Source organism: Bos javanicus, chromosome 14 (assembly GCF_032452875.1).
Source record: "Bos javanicus breed banteng chromosome 14, ARS-OSU_banteng_1.0, whole genome shotgun sequence".
Classification (NCBI taxonomy): domain Eukaryota; kingdom Metazoa; phylum Chordata; class Mammalia; order Artiodactyla; family Bovidae; genus Bos; species Bos javanicus.
In genome coordinates this window covers 8,223,389-8,248,107 of record NC_083881.1, presented here as the reverse complement: position 1 = coordinate 8,248,107, position 24,719 = coordinate 8,223,389, and the positions used below count along the sequence as shown (strand labels likewise).

Genomic DNA, 24,719 nt, shown 5'->3' with positions numbered 1-24,719 from the left:
AGAAATAGCAGTCAGGGGAGTTAGAGCTTTAAGGACAGTTAGAGCTTTAAGGACTCGGTTAGGCCGATCTTTGCTGTCTTTTACAAATGAGGGAGAGAACATTCTCAGAGGGAAGGCCACTTGCCCAAGGACCATGGTGATGACTGCTGTTCTGGGTGCTTACATCTTAACTCCAGCCCTCTTTGCATCCCTACCACCAGCTCAGCTGTGTGGATTGTAACACACACTTTGTAAAGCATTTCCTGGCTTGCTCTGGCCTGCATTCATCTGGAGCAGAAAAGCCCGTTCAATCAGTGGCATCAGAAACGTTTACAAGGAACACAGCTAGCTTTGCCAACTTTGATGACGCCTCTCTGAGGTGCTGTAGGAATAGCCTCCAGATAGGTCCTCCGAATCTCTGGCTTCTTAAGCAAACCTCCAAACTTACTCAGCAATAATACTGGAGACACAATGAATGAATGGCTCTAATTATCTGGGCTTCTTCAGAACTTATGCTTCTTAGATGGCTCAGTGGTAAAGAATCCATTTGCCAATGCAGGAGATGCCGAAGTCACAGGTTAGATTTCTGGGTTGGGAAGATCCGCTGGAGGAGGAAATGGCAACCCACTCCAGTATTCTTGCCAGGACAATCCCATGGACAGAGGAGCCTGGCAGGCTACAGTCCAGGGGGTCACAAAGAGCTGAACACGACTGAGCGACTGAGCATGCGTGATCAGAACAGTCTCCTAAAGGGCACCTAGAGGAAGGGGATTTTCCCACCACCTGAACTCCTGTGGCCAGTTTCACAAGCTGTGGAGGAATCATGACCAAATAGGGTGATGTGCCTTGATGCTGACCTTTAATGCTTTCCCCCAGACATCTGTAAATATGTTACGTATGTAAATTTGTAAATGACTATAAGGCATGTGGGATATTACAACTAGAGGATGTATACGTTTGCATCCTAACTCAATATTCCAAGGACTCCTTGGTAACTCAGTTCATAGATTGTTTCTATCCTCTTTGTCAATGAGTTTTTTCTCAGAGCTCTGCAATGTTGAGATCTCCATCACTGTGTTGTCTCTTAGGTGAAAACCAGCCAATTCTCTAATTGAAGCGCTAAACTTACCGCATTTATGGCTCCTGAGACTAATTTAATTGGAAACTGAAAAACTTTTCAAATTTTATTTAATCTCCTAGAAGGCTGTGAGCTTCTTGTCCATACCAACCAAGGCTTAGGGACACTGGGCTGAGTGTAAGATGGTATTTGCTGGACTGGCGCTTCTGGTCCCTATAAACAAAATATCAAGGAGTACAAAAAATAAAGAAGAAAGGAGGAGATGGGAAGGGCTGATTATGGACTGAGCACATGAACTTGGCCATTTCTAGATCAATGAGGGCCACTTTGTAAAATGAGAGTTTTTTGTATCAAAGTTTCCGAAGGCTTAATGCCTGTCATTTCTATTATATTAATACTCCCCTCTCCCATCCCCACTCCAAACACACTTTTTTCCCCCCTACACTTATTATGAAAACTGAGAACAGATTGCTTAGGATGGCCTTGAATGTACTGACATGATGAAAATCAACTCAGACACGATCTCGTTTTTAAAGCCATGGGTGTGTGTGAGGATGAGGGCTTACATGTGTTATGCTTAGTTGCTTGTGTCTGACTCGTACATATTTATCACCACATCTTCAAAAAAAAATCAGTACTCATGTACTTCAGGGCTTATATTTTGATAGTTACCTGCAAAATATTGGTGCTTTTGAGCATTTTGGCTTGTAAGATGAGTTTCATTCCTTGAGAGCTAGTTACCTGCCATGGATTTTTTGCTTGGTAAAGGGTGAGTTCCAAGTTTCATAGCCTTGAGAAATTTTCTTTCTTTCTCCTCTCTTGTCTAGTTCCATGAGCTCGTGACTGTGTCATTGTGACAGACAGGAGCTCAGGTGTGTTGATGGGACCTAGAAAAACAGATGCTAACGTATCATTTAGACAAATGCTATCATAAAAATGTCTGAGTCACATGGTGCATATTCAGACTTACATGAACCCATGTGCACATGCTTTGTCTTTTAAAAATAATTTACTTCTTTCCAGAAAGAGGTCAAGTTGTTTAAAAATAAACATGAGATATCATTATAAATAAGATATTTTATTTGTATCATTATAAATAAAATAATTATGAGATATCATTAGCATTCAAAGATAAGGACAAGGAAATATAAATTTATGTAGAAAATCAGTATCAATGTGAAAAAGGGAGTTGTGAGGATTAACATGTAATAGATATTCTTACTTCCAGACAATGAGATGAAAAAAAGGAGACGTGGTGAGCGATAGCTCTCAGTGTTAGCTATGAGGCAGCTTCTGGAACTACCCTTCAAAGGGAATTTGTCTTTTTGCAGTGCCCATGTGAGCAAATGCAATGGGTGGGAAGTGATTTCTTGACCTAAATCTCCTTTTGGCTTCTCTGCAGAGACCCCAGACTCTTCAGAGTCAAGTTTCATGGATATGCTTACATTTCAGTGATGCGGAAATTTGAGAAGCTTCCAGAATCTAAGGTGATCTTCAATGCTGATGTGGCTGTGATGGTCAGGTCTGAAGTTCCCGGTTCTGAGTCCTCACTGATGCAGTGCTTGGCAGGTGAGGGGCAATCGGGGGCCGGGCACGTGGGTGGTGCCATAGGAATACACGGTGCTGATCTTGCAAAACATGTTAAATACAACCTTTGAGATCATAATCAAATATACTTCTTCAGAAATACTCTGTAAATCAACTGATTTCCAAAATGTACATCTAACTCATAATTTTAGTTCTGAGTTTATAGTGCATCCGCTGCCTGCCAAGAATGAGGCTCTGCCAGATGTTAAGGGAGAAGCACTGAGGGACATTTCTTCTTTGTAGAGCATTTAGTCCAGCTCAGGAGATGCAGCTGTCTATTTCAAGGGTGAGGCCAGAGATGAATAATAACAAATACCACATATCGAGCATTCATCTTTACAAGAATTTTCTCATAATCCTCCAGTCCTCCACGAGTAGTCATTGTTACTGTGTGTGTGTGTGTGTGTGTGTGTATGTGTGTGTGTTTGAGGGGCATGGAGTAGGCGTTTGTGTCTGTCTGTCCTCTGTATCACCTGAGAGACAGGTGGGTGACTGTCCCCTGGTTCTTGCAGACTGTGCACTGGACGAGGCCTGCGGCTTCCTCACGGTGTCCACAGCAGGATCAGAAGTGTCCTGCGATTTCTATGCTTGGGCAAGTGACAGCATCGCCTGCGTGACTTCCGGTCGGGTGAGTTGTGGCAGCCACATGGAGGCTCTGTCTTGTGTCTGTCCTACGTCAGAAATGCCTTCACTGAATCAACACCACTCTGAGCAGACGATGGAATGAGATTAGCAATAAGTGGTTCCATGTTACCTCCATTTCTTCAAAATGATGGGATTTGGGGAAACTGAAACTGCAGGGGACTGGTGATGGCTCAGGATGAAGCTGACATAGGGACTATTTATCTGAGCAGCATCACTTCCTGATAGATTCATCAGAAGAGGGTCATAGTAATGAGCCCCTTCCCTCTGTCCCCCACCAGCTTATCTTATTGGGCAACTTGGGTCACTGGACATACCAGGACATTGTCCAAAGCCCCAGATACCATCTGAGTCCCAGATTCCAGCATTCTTTCTCACTGTAGAAGTAAAACATGATTATAACTTTAAAAAGGAAAAGAAAAGTTCAATATTAGAACCACATGAAATTGTTCTTTCTATAAGTCAAAGCTGGTAGGGTATCGACAATTTCAGCAGATGGGATCAGGGCTCCTGTAATCTGGGACCTAAAACTCAGATCCTTTCCACCTGCAGGAATGTTTCCTGCTTAAAGGCCTTTCTTCCCTCTCCGTATCACCATCCGTTCAATGAGTTTAATTTTTATCTAAAAAGCAAGGAGAGTGATTGCTTTCCAATAGCCTTTGTTTGAGCTTCTGCCCTCCCCAAATTCCCAAAATCGAACTGGGAAACTCAAAGTTGGGTAACTTTGGAGGAGGCAAAGTACTAGAAACAAGACACAATGAATACAGATTTATCCTACCAAACCCACACAGCAAGAGCGCTGGGACCAGAGATCAGAGACAAACGAGAACGCCACGGTTTACAGAAGTCAAACCTCCTTCCTTATTTTCAAGCCAAAGAGTCTTCGCCTGATCCTCACCACATATGCCAAACAAGGTCTTCCACAGGCTGGCCCCTGCCTCTCTCTCTCTCCCACCCACCACCTGCCTCCCATCCCTGTAATAGACAGTCCCTGAGAACCACTGGACCTAGTTAATCAAAACGTTTACCTGTGGTATCCCAGGTCTCCATCTCTGCCATATCCTCTGCTTAAAATCCCCCTTCTCTTGTTTCCACCTGACAAACTCTTATTTATACATCAGAACCCGCCTGGATTCACTTTTTCTGGGAAAATTTTCTAGCTTCTGTTTTGCAATAGAATTAACCGTTCCTGATTGCCCTCCCCCCAGAACACCTAAACTGGCAGTGTCACCCAAGGGCTATGTTTAGGAAATGAAATCCAACCGGGATTCTTATCCTTCCACTCCATAATTAGCTGTGTGGATTTTGCAATCTACTCATCCTCTTTAAGCCTGTGTTTCCTTATTTTAAAATGCACATATCAATAACACCTACCCGATAGAGCTGTTTTAGAAGTTACAAGAGATAATCCTCCGCCGCCCCCCCCCCCCCAGCCGCTCCACACACACACAAAGAATTAAGCACTCCTTTTTCAGGGGTAATTATTTCCTCTTTTATGACATGTATCTTTGCAGCTAACACTCTGGCTGGAATTTGCTGCTTACCTGTCTGTGCGATCCAGTAGAAAGGGAGAAATTAAGGAGGAAGGTTCCTCTCTTATTTATCTCTGTAGCCCCCGAGCCTAACTTTAGGTAGAGTTTGGTCAACGTTTGCTGAACTTATTATTATGTTAAACATCACAGGACTTTAATGGAGCTTCTTTCCATCTTCAGAGTGAAGACGCGCTGGGGACCTCGCAGGCCACCAGCTTTGGAAGTCTTCAGTGTCAGGTGAAAGTGAGGAGCAGGGAAGGAGACCCTCTAGCTGTGTATTTGAAAAAGGGTAGGTTGATAAGCTGGATGGCTGGCAAGGGGGGCGGGGTGGCCCACTGGCTTCACGTGTTCAGCGTTTGGAGCTTCTTTCCCACAGGGCGAGTTTAGAGGGGAGCCACACTGCCCCCAGCCCCAGGGGACTGGGGAGGCCCTCCTGCAGGGGAGGGGCTGAGTTGCAGAGCAGACACAAAAGCTGCAGGCCAAGTCAGCTGAGTCTACCCCTGTGCCCCGTGCAGACCCATGATTCTGCCTGTGATACGGGGGCACTCCCAGTAGGGCCATGGGCCCTGAGCTCCCTGCAGCTGCCTGTACCAACCCTCCCTCTCAGGGAACTCCACCCCACCCTCTTTCCTCTCTATTCTCCCTGGAAGCTCACAAGCAGTCCAGACCTCCACGCACTTGTCTTTCTACGCCCAGCACTCAGGACGGCCTCCCTATGTAGTGCGCATGCGCAGTACCCTGAGCCGTCCCAGGTAGCGCTAGTTGTAAAGAACCTGTCTGCCAAGGCGAGAGACATAAGAGACCCAGGTTCGATCCCTGGGTTGGGAAGATCCCCTGGCGTAGGAAATGTCAACCCACTCCAGTATTCTTGTTCAGTAACTCAAGGTAAGGCCAAGATTCTGCCTTTCAAATAGCTTCTCAGGGGCGCCAAAGCTGCTGGTTCATGGACCGTGTTTTGAGTAGCAAGGGCATCTCATAATTTATAGTTTATGTCTCACTTCCCCAAACATCCTTTCATTCCTCCCCCCACAGAGATTCTTGAAGAAAGGTGAAAACGGTATCATAATCCCTGTTTTACAGATGAGGAAATTGGGGCTCAAAGTGATTAAGAAAGTGGCCCAAGGTCGTACATATTGCTAGAAATCGGGGATCTGGGTTTAAACCTAAGTGTGTCTGAATCCCCCATGTGGCCTCACAGAGGGGGGCGGCCTCACACAGGGCGACACTTCTTGGTCACTGTAGCACGTGTGGGAGGAGCGGTGGGCTTCTCCTAAGAATCCTATGGCATGCATATTTCTACCCTGTCCACCGGGCCATGACTAGGCTCTGCCCGCGAGCTGTGATACCTTTGCTAGTCAGGGCTCCCTGGCCTCGCTTCCCGCGGTTAAGGGTGAGGGGCTGGAGCCCACCTGATGGGTTGACCCTGGCCCTGCTGCTGCCAGCTCTATGATCTTGGGCAGGTTCCTTGGCATCACCGGCCGCTGTGCCTGCATTAGTCAAAAGGAGTTGCAGGTGGACCGAGGTTGTTGGGAGGTGGGAAAGAGGGTGTTTCAGAATGATGCAATGCTTTTTAAACAGTGTGAGGCATGTGGTGAAGAGCAAGTGCAAGTGGAGGTTTCTACGATCCTTTTCACTCTTGCCAGTGATTTCCCAAAGATCCGAGGCTATGGCTGTGGACAGGAAGACAGGGCAGGGAGCCTGAGCGAGGGCTAGGGGGTTGGAATGAAGGTGGCAAGCATGTCACTCCCCTAGGTCCTTGGCTCTGGGCAGGCAGCCTGGCCACCAGCAGCCACAGACTTGCTCTGTGAGCAGCTGGCATTTGCAGAGGATCGGTCAGCCCAGGCCCAGTGCCTCAGCTGACCTCGAGAGCAGACTCAGTCCACGGCAGGGACAAGCGACTGTGTCCTTTCGCCTCTGGTCCTTCTTTAGCCTAATACCTCCATCCTGTCTTAAATGGGAGCTCCCCTGGGAGAATGGAGTCCAGCAGGGCTCTGTCTTCTCTGATCTCTGGCCAGCGTTTTAGAATTTCTGCCCCAGTGTTTATTCCAATTATTTTTACTACCTGTTTTGAAAAATGACAGAGCACAGAGATCATTTTCTGAAAAAGAAAACCCAAATAAAACAAGTAACCCCTCTCAAAAATGTTCTTGAAAACTCTACTTTGGCCTTTTATCATTTTTTTTAAATGCATTTGTATTTCTTTTTAAGTGTTTGTTATTTTTTTTCTCCTCATGTCCTGAAAGTTTATACTTTGGAAGAAAATTGCAGGGGAAATTGTGAAGCTTATTTGCTGCCAAACTAAATCAAGGACAGAACTGTTTTCTGCCCTTTTTTTATTTTGTTTTGCTTTTTATTTTTTCAAGCAGAAAACGCACAGACCCAGCCATTCTGGATCGTGGTGTAATGGAAAGAGAAGGGAGGTAGGGGTAAATTTGATCTGAGTTTAGATTCACCCCCAACTTACTAGTTCTTTAATCAGGAATGCCTTCTTTATTTTACTTTCTGTAAAAGTGGGAATACAGTGCCACCGCTGAGGTAGAAAGGACATGGTTTCTGAAGGTCTCTCGAAAATTCTGTGGTGCCCAGTAGGTAGTCAGCATGTCCATCCACATGCTGGAGCTTAGGGCACCTGGAAGATGGTACAATTTTGCTTGTCCTTCGGGGCCATGCTCTGCCCAAGTCCATGCTCTTGACCATGGAGGAAGAGCCACATGCTTTTGCAGAGTCAAAGGGAGTCAGAGCCTGAGGGTTCCTTGGAGATTGTCTAGCCCTTGTTTCACAGAGGAAGCCTAGAAACAGGAAGCATCTGGTCACACTCCATCCAGGGGACCCAAGACTTCAGGCCCTGCCTCCCCCAGCTCGGGAGGATCTCCCAGACCTGCTCCATTGCTCAAGACTCGGCCACCGTGTGGGTGAATCCAGCACGGCAGACCCCATATGTGTCTACCCAGTGCCCATGGTAGGATATGCACTTCAGCAGGTGCTGTGGATACAGCAGTGATCAAAATCAGAATCACAGCTGATAGAGGAATTGATCTAACAACAAGAGCACTTCAGAGGGTGATAAGTGCTTTGATGAAAATGAAATAGGACATTGGGGTAAAGATGGATGTAAGGTACCTAGAAGAGACACATTCATGGAGAAGAGAGAGGGACAATGGTTACTAGGGGCTGGGGGAAGTGGGATGCAGAGATAGCATTTGATGGGGACAGAGTTTCAGTTGGGAGGATGAAAAATGTTCTGGCAGTAGATGGTGGTGATGCTGCAGATCCTGTGCATGTACCTTTTTGCCTTTGAACTGTGCACTTAAAAATGGTTAAAATGGTAAATCGTTCATTATGTATATTTTATGACAATTTAAAAAGGAAAAGAAAAATGGACACAAACTGCTTTGGGTGCTCCGTGAAGGAACTTCAGAGAAGGGGGATGTCCGAACGAAGGATGAGGAGGCGCCCACGTGTCCACATTTCAGGGCAGGAGGTCCTCTGTGCAGAGCTGTGTGGAGGATGCCCTGTGAGCTGAGACGTGGCCCTACCGTCCGGGCAGCATCCTCTGCAGGCGTGGAAATGTTCCATAAGTCTCTGCTGTCCAACATGACAGCCGGTAGCCGCGTGGCCACTGGGCACTTGGAATGTGGCTATTGCAACAGGACTCTGATGAACTGGAATTGATATTCAAGGAGTCACACACGGCTGGCAACTCCTGCCTCTGACAGCAGGACTGGGTCCAGGAATCACAGCTGGTGTGGGAGCAGCTGCTGTCCCAAGTGGCTTAACCGCTGGGTGAAGGATGGCAGAGCCTTAGTAGAGGCACAGACAGAGTGTAAGAGAGATCGAGGGTGAGAGGTGAATTCTAACTCAATAAAGCTGGGACATGGGCTCTTTAAGTTAAGCTGGGCTTTGGTGCAGGATGGGCCTGGCACAGTTAGAGGGCAGTCAGGCAGCAGGGGCTGAGTGATCCAGGGCTTGGAGGAAAAGATGCTGGCTTTTTTGGACACCTGTAATATATCTGCTGAGTGTCAGCTAAGGGCCAGGTTCATGGCTCAGCCCTTTAACGTCCAGTCTATCTTTTCATCCACTCAGCATCATCTGCGAGGGTTACATGCCTGGTTACAGGAGGAAAAGCTGAGGTTTTGAGGACCTAAGAACTCACATGCCTGGGGTGCTGCGAAGATTTGCACTTGGGTCTGTCTGATTCTGAAGCTTGCACTCTAAGCTGTAAGGTCTCCCCCAGCTTTAGGTGCGTGAGTTGGTTAAGACCTGTTGACCTGCTAGGCCACTGGGAGGTCAGGGTGACCTAGAGCACAGGCTCTGGTGTTTTTTCTGCCACCCATGAGCTGTGTAAACCTAGGCCAGACTGCTCACTTGCTAAGGCTCTCTTTCCTCAAATCTAAAATGGATATAATAATAGAACAGACATTTTGGCTCTAGTGAAATATATATGTGTGTGTGTATATATATATATATATATCTGATTAAAACCCCTCATATTTGCAAAAGGATGCTCTAAAAATAACTGAGCTCATGGAAAAACTAGACTGAGGGACAGAAGAAACCCAAACCATGCCACTTCTAGCCAGAGGACTGACAAAAACAATAGCAGTCTTATTTAAAATGTTAGCAAAACTTAAAAAAAAAAAAAGACATCCTGAATCCATCACAAAGAAATGCTCCTCTAAATGTGAAGGGCAGGGTAGCTTGATGGTGGAGGGAGAGGGGAAGGGTTGAGGATGCTGAGCTGTGGCAACGAGGGCCAGATGAACAAAGAAGGGAGAATTGCAGTCGTCACTTTGAAGACAGAGCCACTGGCCTGTCCCAGGCAAGAAGAAGCCCGTGGGCTGATGGGTATCGCGTGGCGCTGTGTGTCTGCAGCTTGCTGTCTTTAGCTACATGTGTAAGTGCCGCATTGGCCTGTGGTTTGATGGCACAGGGCAGGGACACGCTGGGGACACTGCAGAACAACCAGTGTGACTCAGCATCGCAGCAGCCAACCTGCCTGTGCACCACGTGTTCAAATCATTGTGTTACAGAAACACTCATGATGGCAGAGCAGGCTGAACCAAACTCAAGAGCACTGAGTGTGAAATGAGGTTGTCTGGGTAAAGCATGTGGTCTGGTGTTTGTGTATACAGTTAGAGCTCAAAAGATATTTACTGGTGATAAAACCATAATAAATGCCCGTTCTCCACATCTCCCCTGCAGACCCTCCAAGGTGTGACAGGCATTTGTCCGGGTCTTGGGGCCACATCTCCATGCTCTGCACACACGGGAGGTCCAGGGGTTTTATGACACAGAGGGCATCTCTCTGGACCGAACTCTGTACCTGTTGTGGTCAGAGGGTCCACTGTCGTTTGACCAGCACAGTCTGCATTCCTTTTAGAGCTCAAAAAAGTTTATCTTTCTGCTTTTCTCCCAGGCCAAGAGTTCACCATCACAGGTCAGAAAAGATTTGAACAAACTGGTTTCCAAAGTGCACTCTCTGGAATGTACAGCCCCGTCACCTTCTCAGCCTCAGGAGCCAGTCTGGCCGAGGTCCATCTCTTCTGTCTTCTTGCCTGTGATCGTGATTCCTGTTGCGATGGCTTCATCCTTGTGCAGGTCCAAGGAGGTAAGGTGACAGTGAGGGCCAGAGCCTCCTCCCTCTTCCATGACCTGTGGTCTGTAAAATTTGAGGAAGGCATGGGGTTGCCAAAGCCAGTATGCACAGCATGGGGAATGCTGTAGGGAGCAGCAGGCATGAGGGGACCACTGTCATTTAGAAAGTGATATTTACAAAATGAGGGACAATTGTGACCCTTCCAACAGGTCACGTACTGTGTTGGCCACTTCACATGGCAACACCATGTTTCTTCTTGCTGCTGTTTTCAGGGGAAGTATTTCCAGCACCATTTTTACAAACTGAGAAACTGAGGCTCAGAGAATTTAAACCAGCTGCTCCTGGTCACCCAGGTTATGACACATCCAAGTGTGTGTGGAGCTCTGCTGTGTAGCAGGCTTGATACAGAGGGTGACATGAGTCTCTGAGGCCTTGGGAGACTTAACTGCAAAGGAGGAAGATGCCAAGGGGACTTGATGGTCAGGGAGGGCTGTCTAGAAGAGGAGAGACTTAGTCCAGGCTTTGCGGGCTGGGTAGTGTTTAGAGGGCTTCCCAGGTGGCTCGGCAGGTAAAGAATCCGCCTGCCAGTGTGGGAGACCCAAGAGATGTGAGTTTGATCCCTGAGTCAGGAAGATCCCCTGGAGGAAGAAATGGCAACCCACTCCAGTATTCTTTCCTGGAGAATCCCATGGACAGAGAAGCCTCATGGGCTACAGTCCACGAGGTCACAAAAGAGCTGGACATGACTTAGTGACTGAGCACACATGCACGCATGCGGTGTTTAGAGATGCGTGTGCACAGGCACACCTCGTTTTATTGTACTTCTCTTAGTTGTGCTTTTGCAGATGCTGTGTTTTTTACAAATGGAAGGTTTATGGCAAACCTGCATCAAGCTAATCTATCAGTGCCATTTTTCCAGCAGCTTTTGCTCACTTTGGGTCTCTATGTCACATTTTGGTAATTCTTGAAATATGTCTGGTTCTTTCATTATTATTACGGTTGTTATGGTGATCTGTGATCAGCGATCTTTGATGTTACTATTGTGAAAAGATTACAGCTCACTGAAGACTCAGATGATGGTTAGCATATTAAAGTACTTTTAAAGTAAGGTACGCACTTTGTTTTTTTAGACGTAATGTTATTGCACACTTAGTAAACTACAGAACAAAGTGAACATAACTTTTATATGCACTGGGAAACCAAAAATTCATTCACTTTATTGCAATATTCACTTTATTGTGGTGGTCTGGAGCCAGACCCGCAATAGCTATGAGGTGTGTCTGTATATGTCTCTATATCAGCCTATATTTAGAAACCCTGCAATTCAAATCCAGGATGACTTTTGCCTTCTTTAAACTAAATGTTTTTTCTGAGGACACCACAATTTCCCCAAATGTCCAATTACTCACCAGACCATAGGGTTTTTCAAGTTGGAAATGTTGATTTCATTTTCCTTAGGATCATATACAGAATAATTATTTTGTTCCATGGAGCCATAAGCCCACACGATCCTTTATTTTCCATGACATTTCTGGCTAGCAGCTTACGCGCCTTCCCCTCCAGTGTAACCCTGATCTGTGAATTATGTGGGTTTGAACAGTGACCTCGAAATGCTGCAAGTTAAGCTTTTCTTCAAGACACACATCAACCAGCAGGCAGATATGTTTCCCAGTCTTGTCTGATGGGCAGACCTGGAATTTTAACTTGTGAAGCTTTGGCTGGATCTGCTCGTGACCAGGAGCAGAATCCTCTTCCTGCCGTCTGGGAAGGAACTTAATTTCTGGAAGAGTCTCCCTGCTCCCTTGTCCCCTCCTCCCCGGCAAGACTCCCACCCCTGCCAACTTCCCACCCTGAAATGGCTTTGTTTCCGCTGAGAATTAGTAGTGACAACTCATGAGACTCCAGACCTACATTCATGAGCCTCCTTGTACCTCGACAAGTAGCTAAAGCCACTGGGAAGTGGGGTTCAGCGACACTTGCGGGGCCTGAGGCTCCTGGCATCGTAACGGAAGCCGGCCTGCAGGATCAGCAAAGTGATTTCAAATCTCCAGCCGGCGCCCACCTCTCAGACACCCACAGTGCTCACTGAATGCTAGTTAAAGAAGAAAGCAGCCTGCGTTTCTCTTCCCAGCTCTGAGAGGCGGAGGGAAGACACGGCCTGCCTCCTGTTTAAGTCCATGATTCTCGTTCTAGGTTTATGAGATGGGCAGCCACAGAGCTCAGGTTCCTCTGGGCTCTCCTCAGGCTCTTATGCTTCCCTGCTGCCCCGTGCTCCAGCTGGGACGAACCAGCCTCCCTTTCCGGGCCTCTGTTGCCCCATCTGTGAGATGAAGCAGCCTCACCAGCCCAGGGATTCTGGGATTCAGCTGTGCGTTCACTAACATCACGGATGGTGCTGTTCACAAGGGCTTGTTCCCAAGTGCAGCCCACCTCCACTGACCTCCACAGACTGTCGAGTCAGCACCTCTGTGGTTGGTGCTGAGGAACAGCATTTTCAAAGCCCTTTCTGTGACTTTGATATGATGGTCTAAGCGGTTTAAGAACCACCGAGTGAGTTAGTGGGTCTCTGAGGTAAACATTCACCACCGAGATGCTGTTGATAGTAACGGTGATGGTGATTTTTAGCTACTCAGTTAAAAGTGGGACAGGAGAGAACAAAATGTCAAATTTATAAGCCGGACATTGGTGAGTCATCTATTTTGGTGAGAGAAGTTTGAAGTGTATCTGCATTTGGACATAAATTAGGATAATGGAGGGGATAGGAGATGTGAAGTGGTGAATTTCCATTTTTTTTCCCCCAGGAGAATCTGAACAACTGTACTACCTAACAAGGTTATGTATCCAAATGGGTATATGGTATATAAATTATATACCAAATAATGGTATGTATGGTATAAATTGTATACCATGTAATGGTGTATATGGTTTAAATTATATACCATGCAATGGTGTATATGGTATATAAATTATATAAATTGGTATATAGTATATAAATTCATTTGGTATATAAATTACTTAATTTCTAAATCTCAATAAACTTAAACAATGTACTTACATGAGGCTTAATTTCCTCATCTGGAGAAGAAGATAAAAAATAATAAAAATTAAGGGAATTAATATTCTTAAAACATTGACCATAGTGGCTGACATGTCACAGGCATCCCAACATTTGATTTACCTTTATTGATCTAACTAAAATCACTATCAAATTCAGTTAGGGGACAGGTAGGTCTTTCTGCTACTAAATAAAGTCATAACATTGGGGCAGCCTTTTTAAGATTCAGAGTTAGAAGATATATTCAAGACAAAGTGGTCCAATGCTTTCCAACTGCCAAATCTAGTAATGGATCCTCTCTATGCATCCCAGGGACATGGGTGCTCAGCCTTGGCTTGCATCCACCCAGAGACGAGGAGTTCATTTCCTACCAGGAAGGCTTGTGCCATGAGTGTACAGCTCCTGGATTTTAATAGTTCTGTGCTTTGACAGAACTATTTCCAATACTCTTGCCTGGAAAATCCCATGGATGGAAGAGCCTGGTGGGCTGCAGTCCATGGGGTGGCTAACAGTCAGACACGACTGAGCGACTTCGCTTTCACTTTTCACTTTCATGCACTGGAGAAGGAAATGGCAACCCACTCCGGTTCATGCCTGGAGAATCCCAGGGATGGGGGAGCCTGGTGGGCTGCTGTCTTTGGGGTCGCACAGAGTTGGACACGACTGAAGTGACTTAGCAGCAGCAGCAGCAGTACTTTGACTCTAAATACTCCTTCCTTGGACTTCCTTGCCGGTCCAGTGGTTAAGACTCTGCTTTCCAATGCTGGCTGTGTAGAGTCAATGCCTGGTCAGGAAACTGAGACCCCACACGCTGCATGGTGCGGCCAGAATAATAACAATAATAAATAAATTAAAAAAAATAATCCTGAGCTGTCAAGATTGATTGTGTGTGTGGGAGAGAGAGACACAGAGAGAATGAGAAATGGTGGTGGTGGGGGCCACTGTTTATTTCCCTGAAGCATCAAAAATCTGGGAAGTGGAGACAGAGGACGCTGGCTTTAGGAGCCCTGGTCATATCAGAGGTGTCACTGCTGCTGATCCCGTGAGGAGGGAGTGGTGGCCCTCCTCTCTGGACTTGTCTGGTAAGACAACCACAGGACGATCGGGGAAGGATGGGCCAAGTCAAAAGCAGGCTCCTGAATTCCTGTGTCCATTCCTGAGGACTGGTTCCCTGCCTGCATCCTACGAGCTTCTCAGGGCACAGACGTGCATCTCCAAGGGGCCCCTGCTTGGTCCCCATCACACCCACCTCTCCTCCATCTCGAAACTCTGCAGGTCCCCTCCTCTGTGGGTTGCTGAGCTCCCCCGACGTCCTGCTGTGCCATGTCAGAGACTGGAGGGACCCTGCAGAAGCCCAGGCTAATGCTTCCTGTCCCGGAGTGACCTACGACCAGGATAGCCGCCAGGCGACGCTGCGTCTGGGAGGACAGGAGATCAGGGGTAAGTATCTGCCTTCACCCCGGGTGCATTCCTTCACAGTGATCTGTGCTCACCAGCAAGGTCTGCTTCTCTGCTGGGAGCCCTCTCTGTACCCTGAGGAATTTACCCTTCTGAAAAGAATTTGTACCAAAATGCTGCATAAAAAACAACCAGAGAGCATCTCAGCAGTGCTCTGTGAGAAGCGTGGTGCAGCTCTGGGGCCTCAGGTTGGCTCAGGCAGGCTCAGTGGGATGGCTGTGCTGACCTTGGCCAGGCTTGCTTACATCCTGGGGTCGCTTGGCAGTTGGATGATGTCGTTTGGACTTGATGGCGGTGGCCTGGCCCTGCTTCAGTGCCTCGCCTTCTAGATGAGCTTATTCTCCTGTGGGCAGAAATGGGAGCGTGCGTGCGTGTTAAGTGACTTCAGTCGTGTCTGACTCTTTGTGAATGGACTATAGCCCACCAGGCTCCTCTGTCCATGGGATGCTCCAGGCAAGAATCCTGGAGTGGGCTGCCCTCCTCCTGGGGGTCTTCCCAACCCAGGGATCCAACCCACGTCTCCTGTGTCTCCTGCACTGGCAGGCAGGTTCTTTACCACTAGTGCCGCCTGGGAAGTCCCAGGAGAGGGAGAGAACAGGGAAAAGAAGCCAGGCCACTGAAGGTTGAGACTTGGGTCTGACACTGTCACCAAGACCTCATTACGCTGGCCTGACCTGAAGTCAGGGCTGGGGAAACACTCCATTCTTTAGCGGGAGCGACTGTAGAGTCCTGTGTAAAATGTGTGGATCCAAGGGGGCCAACTGGAACTGGAAGAACTGGAGCCCAAAATGCAATCTGTCTCCCAAATGAGTGCCCCCCTGGGCATATCTCCCCCTCTGACAGTTAAGGAATTCCAGGCAGTAACCATCACACCTCCCAGCCTAGTTAGAGTGGCACGAGGAACTGCGGGGCCCCTGACCTGGGCTCAACTGATGGAAATAACCCTTGAGCTGGCTCCTTGGTCTTTTGTCTTTGAGAAGCTCTTCCAACCTTTTCCTCAAGCGTGTAATTGTTGGATCTAAAGGTCACCCTGATATCATATGCCCCACCTCTCATTTTACAGGGAGGAGCGTTAGCACCTGCAGCCCCAGCAGGCAGTCAGCTGTCTCTGCCTCCCCTGGCCCTGGGCAACCTCCACCTGCAGATGTCTACCTGGGAGGGGCTGAGACCGCTCTGTCCTGAGTCAGGATGGACCACACCAGTGTGCCTCAGTGTGGTCAGGACCAGCAGGCAGGCTCAGCATCACTGGGGGATCAGGAGAGATACGTGTTCTCAGGCCTCTCCCTAAACCCCCAGGGATCCACTCTAACAGGCTGTCTGATGATGCCACATACACTAAGTCTGAGGAGCTCTGAGTAGGTGACCTGGAAGTTCTCTTCTGACCTTGAGAGATTGAGTTTAAAGGGCCCAGTTGTTCACTTACCTCTTCAGATCCAGTGTGAGGTCGAAGGTAGCCTGGCTCCATCTTATCTCCTCTCTCCTGTATTTATCTGCCAGCCCTTGAATGTCAGAACTGGACCCCATGGTTCCAGTCCACCCTCTGAGTAGAGGGGGCGAAAGCACACGCTGGTGTCAGCCAGAAAGAGGAGGGAGGGGGCTGGCCTGTCAAAAGAGCCGTGAGATCCCCTGGAAGTGGTCCTCTAAGGGCTGGCAGAGACCAGGTCCTGCCTTCTGCAGAGCATGGAGAAGTTTCCATGCTCTGCTTCTCAATGTGCTGTAGCTCTTGGACTCTAATGGCAGTGAGCTCAAGGTTATCTCTTCCAAGAGCCCTCCCTGACTACCCACAGAGCTTATCCCTTTCTCCTCTGTGGAGCTTCGAGCATGATTCGTGTGTTGGTTTTTTAGGAAGTGCAGGGCAGTGGGCAATGCACTGAAACTGAGCCTTTGTCTGGAAGCTGCCCTCCCTGGCCCAGCTGAGAGTTTGCCCTGTGGTGTTGAATTACGGTTTTGGACACCAGCTATGTGGGCTTGAGCTAGCCAGTACATGTCTGCAGGTCTGGTTGCTAATGGGGTAATGACAGCTCCTCGCTCACTGGGTTGCTGTGAAGATGAAAGGAGAGGGTAGACAATAACAGTAGTCATAGAAACGTCTTCCATCATGCTTACTAAGAGCCAGGCCCTGCTCCAAGGTCTCGACCTGTTCTAACTCACGGATCCTTAACACGGTGCTTTGGGGGAGGCAAAGTGTTCCCATTGTTCCCATTTTACAGCTGTAGACACTGAGGCAAACCAGTGAGGGCTTCCCAGGGTCTCCGAGCTTGTAAGTAGAAGGGTTGGGACCTGAAACCAGGCATTCTGCCTCCAAAGGCCTCCAAAGTGACTTTCTTAACTGCTTCCTTATATCGTACTTTCAGATGATACCCGTGTATAACTTAGTATTGTATTTGACGCAGTATTAATGTTACATGATATCCTTAAAAAATCTGTCATTTTTGGTTACATTTTAAGAACTAGACTTATTATATAGTATATAACAAGCTCTGTGTCTTATGAACTTCTGGATTCACACTATGGAACATAAGACCCGGCACAGAGAGTGCACACAGGACCTGTGGAATGCCTATCTACCAAAGCCTGGAAAAACAATATTACAGAATTTGGTGGAATTCCATGAGGATTCATTTCTTTTGTGGTAAATAAAATAAAATGGTTTATTTCTATGATGGAAAGTAAACATATGGGATCCGTTATTCTGAGAGGTAACCCAGGGTGAAAACGAGCATTTGAAGAAAGACATATGATCCATTCGTGGGCAATAAATCCAGAGTGAATTGCTTAACACAGAGCGTGTGCTTGGTCCATGCCCAAGAAGTGAAGACTGTGCCCTCGTCTGGCCTCCCTGAGACGGAGTGATTACTTCTGAAGTTTTTTTCTGGGACCCTGGGTGTATATGTATATCTTGGGGTCCAGGCGGAGCTTTATGAAGGGAACCCTTTGCTGCAAGTTTCAGACAGCCTCAGTCATATTCGTGATGTTCCAGATTGAAGGTTGCTTTGTACACAGAGTGATTTGGAGGTCACCTCCAGTTGGGAACTGTAGGGCACAGATCCTTCCTTTCCACAATAGGAAGTCAGCCTCAAGTACAATTAACCCCTGAGAAGATAAACATAGGGATTAAAATTCTTACTAAAGTGCGAATAGCTGAAAAAAACCCGTTCCTAATGGCAGATATTGATGAAAGGAAAGAGGAGTGAGAATTCCAGATATCTGAACAGCTGATGGAGACAGTATAGACTGGATTGGGAGAACATGAGAGGGGGTAGGGGCAATGAAGAGGAACTCTATCCATCTCAGGGGTGGTTGAGGGTCAACCTCGTCCTTCCATTTAACAAATGGCTAGATGCTCATTAAAATACAGACTCTGGAATCAGACCTCGGGAGGAAAATCCCAAAGTGAATGCTTACTCATTGTATGATCTCTCTGTGTCTTGGTTTTTCTAATTATAAAATGAGTTTTATGGTGATTTCTGATGCTTGGGGAGGTTGGGAGGATCCTAGGAAGAATGCACGTGAAGCCGTTGGAGTACTGCCCAGATGGGCACTGGGTAGATACTGGAGATGCTGGAGCAGTGGTTTGCATTGAAAACGTTGCAGTTGAATCCTGCTTCCTCCTCCCTGACCAGTTCCATAACCTTGTTCAAATCATCTAACCCCCCAACCCAGAACCTCAGGGTTTTCATCTGCAAAATAGGGGTGTGCTTTTTAATATCTTATACAATGAAGCAGGGCTTCCCAGGTGGCTCAGTGGTAAAGAATCCTCCTGCCAATGCAGCAGACGCAGGAAAATGGGGTTTGATTCCTGTTTCAGGAAGATCCCCTGGAGGAGGAAATAGCTACCCACTCCAGTATTCTTCCCAGAAAATTCCCATCGAACGAGGATTGCTAATATGCACTACAGGCTGAAGTTTAAGGTGTAGTTTTCTGAACCCCAAGTCCCTGGTCCCCGACCCGCACATCCAACAGAGGCACTCTGCAGGATGTCCGATGTCCGGTTCGGACGTCCAGTCTCGTCGGTCAGCTCACAGGTACGCTGAGGACCTGCTTTGGCAGGTGATTTGGTTCATGCAAAATGAGCATTTACTTAGAAAGCATTAGTGAATGGAACACCCTAAATTCAAATAGCAAGCACGTCAGTATCTGTGTTGCATTTTACAAAGCATTTTCCATCAGCTCAGTTGATCCGTGTTTGACAGTCTGGTGGGACCGAGGCCACCTGGGGCAGAAGTGTGAGGTTGTATCACACTTTTGCTCATGGGAGTGAGCTTCAAAGCTGTGACATGTCACATTTCAAGAAGCTATCTTTGCATTAATTGCCGTGGCTAGGGCTTCAACTCCAGCTTCGGGGATCAGAGTCGTCAGGGGCGGCACTCACTGTCTGCTGAGATGGTCCTGCATCTCCTTGGCTGGAAGCAGAAAGTGCCTCAGAGGGATCTTCCTATGACAGCAGCAAACTAAGGAGTCTGGTAACAGAAAATTTTGCTGCCTGGCTGTCTCTCTGGGGCTGCTGCACTGCAGTCATTGGGTGATGAATCTCAGCTACCAGCATGTTCTCCTTCAAGATTTTGAAGGACTGTGGGGGAAAGGGAACAAAAGGTGCAGGAGAGGTGGAGGGTCGAGCGTGCGCTGCTGTGCTGAGTGGGGGGTGCAGGACAGCGTGGGAGGGGAGTTGCTGAGCTCACCCATCTGCCTCTCGTCCTGAGAAGCAGCTGGCTGTGAGGAGCCCAGCCAGGCAGTTGGATCACTGAGATGGGGAGAGTGGTTTCTGCTCTCAAGGGACTCACAGGCTAGTTGGGGTGACCGATAGGGGCATTATTAAACTGTAGTGGGCTTCCTATTTGCCCATCGTATGGACTGATGACAGATCACTGGACACAGAATCCCCCTTAGCATCATGTCTTTACTATTTTTTTTAAATGTTCTATAGCACAATTTTGGGCTTCCCTGGTGGCTCAGTCAGTAAAGAGTTTGCCTGCAATGCAGGAGACTGCTTGCCAATGCAGGGGACTCGGGTTTGATCCCTGGGTTGGGAAGATCCCCTGGAGAAGGAAACGGCAACCCACTCGGTATTCTTGCCTGGGAAATCCCATGGACAGAGGAGGCTGGAGGGCTACAGTCCATGGGGTTGCAAGAGTCGGACACAACTTAGCGACTATAAGCACAACTATAAGCACACCACCATAGCACAATTTTATGTATGTATGAAACAGGGTATTAAAATTGAATTTTCATCCAGACATCAATACACAATAGGTATGGCATTTCCAAGTGAGGAATCACTGTAGACTTTCAAAGTAAATTCTCAAGAACCATTTCCCAGACCCCCCACCTACTTGGACGATGTAAAAGGTAGCAAAACAGAGGAAGGAGAATTTTGTGAGTAGGCTCATTTGGGAGAGCGCTGAGGGACGTGTCTCCTCTTCTGTTAAGCCAACCAACCCTTTCTCACCCCAGAGGAGTTTAGGGTAGACTTCTGATCAGAACAAACAAATATATCTCCAAACAAACAACCCATGAATCACCTGGAAGCCGTCTTATTGGCACTTTTCACTGGCTGTGAGGTTTCTCTTTCCTGTCACCAGCTTTCTCTATAACCTTTGTGCCTGGGGTTGACATGTGTCTCAGTAGAGGAATCCACTCAGAGTCTCAGTTCAGTCACTCAGTCGTGTCTGACTCTTTGCGACCCCATGAATCGCAGCACACCAGGCCTCCCTGTCCATCACCAACTCCAGGAGTTCACTCACACTCACATCCATCGAGTCAGCGATGCCATCCAGCCATCTCATCCTCTGTCGTCCCCTTCTCCTCCTGCTCCCAATCCCTCCCAGCATCAGGGTCTTTTCCAATGAGTCAGCTCTTTGCATGAGGTGGCCAAAGTACTGGAGTTTCAGCTTTAGCATCATTCCTTCCAAAGAACACCCAGGACTGATCTCCTTTAGAATGGACTGGTTGGATCTCCTTGCAGTCCAAGGGACTCTCAAGAGTTGTCTCCAACACCACAGTTCAAAAGCATCAATTCTTCAGCACTCAGGTTTCTTCACAGTCCAACTTTCACATCCATACATGACTACTGGAAAAACCATAGCCTTGACTAGATGGACCTTTGTTGGCAAAGTAATGTCTCTGCTTTTGAATATGCTATCTAGGTTGGTCATAACTTTTCTTCCAAGGAGTAAACGTCTTTTAATTTCATGGCTGCAGTCACCATCTGTAGTGATTTTGGAGCCCCCAAAAATAAAGTCTGACACTGTTTCCACTGTTTCCCCAACTATTTCCCATGAAGTGATGGGACCAGATGCCATGATCTTAGTTTTCTGAATGTTGAGCTTTAAGCCAACTTTTTCACTCTCCACTTTCACTTTCATCAAGAGGCTTTTGAGTCTGCCTCTCCTAAATTTCCAATGGACATCTCTGGATGTTTTCAACTATTTGGTGTTGGCTAGACTGATCTTGTTTCTAAGAAAAAAGGCTTAATAATCTCTAAGCTCTGTCTCATTTCTGACAATATCTTGTAGTGCAAATGAATATAAAAAAATAGATTAAACATTCTTTAATACCCATAGGGATTAAGAATTTATGGGAAAAATAGATCTTGGCAGAAGTACTCCTGGGTTTGTTCTATAATCCCAAAGCTTCATGTTGTTGGTTCATGGTGAGGTTCAGCTCACTGGCTGGCATTCTCTTCATGGGATTCTGTTTTGTATAAGTGATTATCATTTTCCTGGGATGCTGGGGCTGAGAGGGAGGAACTCACATGGCCCTGTTATCACTGGGTGGCTCTGGAGTGGATGTGTGGTGGATACCTACACATGGGATGGCCCTGTTAGTTCTTTACAGTAGCCGTCATTAGCACCAAGCAGAGCCTGGGACCAGCATTCAGGAGTGTAGTTTATGTAGGAAGGACAAGGAATAGCAGTAGAGACGTTGAGGGAGAATAACACAGAGAAGAGAAAATGGCCAGTAAAAGGTAGACTCTGAAACCTGGGCTTTCCAGTTTAGGAACCTGCCCACCCTCAGTTCAGTCAATCCTAAAGAAAATCAACCCTGAATATTCATTGGAAGGACTGAAGCTGAAGCTCCAATGCTTTGGCCACCTGATATGAAGAGCTAACTCATTGGAAAAGGCCTTGATGCTGGGAAAGATTGACAGCAGGAGGGGAAGGAAGTGACAGAGGATGAAATGGTTGGATGGCATCACTGACTCAGTGGACATGAATCTGAGCAAACTCCAGGAGATAGTGAAAAACAGGGAAGCCTGACATGCTGCAGTCCATGGGGTTGCAAAGAGTTGGACTTGACTTAGCAACTGAACAACAACACTTCCAGGTTTTTAGAGTCAAGCTAACCACCCCAGATGCAGCACAGGATCTCTGCAGAAGTGGCTTGAAGTCAATTAAGATCACATGACACCCACCAACCCTCAAGAATCAGGCTCCATGCCAAACTGCCACCATTCTAAATGTGTGTGTATTCCTGCAGCCTTGATTACAGAGAGAGCAGATTACATGCATCAGAGTCTGCAGGCCTGTTTGGCCTGTAATGGGGAAGTTTTAACTCAGTTCTTGTGGAAGGCATGGAATGATGTCTGGGCAATCTAAACCATTAGCCAGGAAAAGGAGGAATCGTGTTTGCTTCTGTTCTCTGTACCTTCTCACCATCAACAATACAGAACTGGAGAGGCTTTGAGGAATGGATCGCAGGATCAGAAGTTCGCAGTAGGAAGACTAGTTTCACAGCCAGCCTTCTTGTGCTTGTGCAGTGAGGCTCTGTGTTCACTTGGTGGACTCTGAAAACCACTGACTGCTTTGTTTTCCTTACTCATTCCTCTTCGTGTTCATGAATGTGCTGAACACTGGTTCTATACCAGGGGTTATGCTAGATGTTGGTGAGAAAAAGAGAAATAAGGCTCAATTATCAGCCTCCGGAAGTATATTTAAGGAGCTGGAAAATTATGGTCAAGCATGAGACTGAAGATAGAAATTCTTGGCCTCACAAATACCATCCCCGGTTGCCAATGAGGTGAGAGTCTCAGAGGACTTAAGTGAAATGGAAAATTAATACAACTGTTGACTCTAAGTTCTGGTCTCTTTAAGCCAATCCACAGTTCCTTAAGTGATGCTAAGTGTCAGCACCATGACCCTTCCCCTTGTAGTCCCCTTGGTGCCCTAAGAAAGACACGTGGGGTCTGGTGAGGACAGAGGGAAGGAAAAGTGCCCACTGAACTGAGAAGGTACCTTGACAGTGGGAAATGAGGCAGGCAGCTCCAAATGGTCAATGGGTCAATTTATTACAGGGTAACTTATTCAGAGGGTTGGATGGGGATCCAACATCAGTGATCTAGAACCATTAGTAGCTACACTCTGCACTGTTGAGGAGCCCCTGGGATGATTTATAATTAATCTAGGGTCCCAAAGAGTTGGACACGACTGAGTACACATACACATACATGTAGGAGTATGTCTTTGGTGGCTCAGTGGTAAAGAATCTGCTTGCCTATACAGGAGACTCGGGTTCAATTCCTGGCCCAGGAAGATCCCCTGGACAAGGAATTGGCAGCCCACTGCAATATTCTTGCTGTGGGAATCCCATGGACAGAGGAGCCTGGGTGGGCTATAGTCCATAGGGTCACAAAGAGTCAGACACGACTGAGAGACTGACTGAACAACAAAAGCAAAGAGAGGTATGTGCTTGGGAACAAGGCACGCATTCCTAAGTCAAGGTTTATGAATGGTAGCTAGTCTCATGTGTGCTGGGAATACATCAGCCAAGGTCTTGGTCATTGTTTGGGGGCTATCAGAGCACGGAGGCCACCTGGACCTAACAATCGTGTGTGTGTTCAGCTGCTCAGTCATGTCCGACTCTTTGCAACCGCATGAACTGTATAGTCCTCCAGGCTCCTCTTGTCCACAGAATTTTTCAGGCAAGAACACTAGAGTGGATTGCCATTTTCCTCCTCTAGGGGATCTTTCCGACCTAGGAATCAAACCTGCGTCTCCTACATTGGCAGGCAGATTCTGCCACCAGAGCCATCTAGGAAGCCCAACAATTGTTAAACACTATGTGTTAACTACAAAGCCCTTGATGACAGAGAAGTGATTTACCACCCTGGACAGTTCTAGACTTCAGTGGAAGAATAGGAGGAACTGCATGGGCCCAACATGGCGTCAGTTATGCTAGCAGCTATACTCTGGTCAGCTTTGATTTTGTACTAGCGGCTGGAAAAGACCTCCAAGAAGACTTTGGGATGCACCTTGTATGGGAAACAGTGTCAGGCTCAGGAGGGGCCTCAGTGTTGGGGTGGTGAGGCAGTTGTGGTCATGGTGAGTCCCTAGTAGGAGCAAGCACAATTGAACACTCAAGCTCATACAAATAAACATCTTCTTTGCAGGTCTGACCCCCCTGGAAGGAACCCAGGACACTTTGACCAGCTTCCAGCAGGTTTATCTCTGGAAAGGTGAGCTCTGTGGTGGGGAGGGTGGTGAGCAGGACACCCATCACAGGAGGCCATGTGACCCCACTTCTCATTCATGGGGCACTCTGCTCCCCAGAAAGAAAATGTAGAGATTTACTGTCCAAGTGAGTACCCTGTATGGAGAGAAGGGCCTCAATTCTCATCAGACACCAAAGTGTAAAACAAAAATGGAAAGTGTGGAAAGCCAAGGAGGGATGGAGTAAACACTGGGTCCTGTGAGATCAAGTGCACTGACCACAAGGTGTCCCTGTCAGTAGGATGGGGGCTCTGAGGACCACACCCTACAGGAGGCCTTTCTCCTGGGGGCTCAGACCCAGGCGCCT

The 24,719-nt window shown here is 47.4% G+C and overlaps 1 protein-coding gene across 1 annotated transcript in view; it reads left to right on the top strand.

Annotated features, from left to right (window-relative positions):
• The window catches only part of TG (thyroglobulin), a 235,215-nt gene that overhangs the window by 50,129 nt on the left and 160,367 nt on the right, over positions 1-24,719 (top strand). Inside the window, exons 23-28 of the mRNA XM_061438544.1 lie at positions 2,510-2,626; positions 3,157-3,272; positions 4,999-5,107; positions 10,235-10,426; positions 14,745-14,909; positions 24,313-24,378. Of these exons, the coding sequence (XP_061294528.1) occupies positions 2,510-2,626; positions 3,157-3,272; positions 4,999-5,107; positions 10,235-10,426; positions 14,745-14,909; positions 24,313-24,378 (765 nt within the window). The remainder of the gene's footprint in view (positions 1-2,509; positions 2,627-3,156; positions 3,273-4,998; positions 5,108-10,234; positions 10,427-14,744; positions 14,910-24,312; positions 24,379-24,719) is intronic.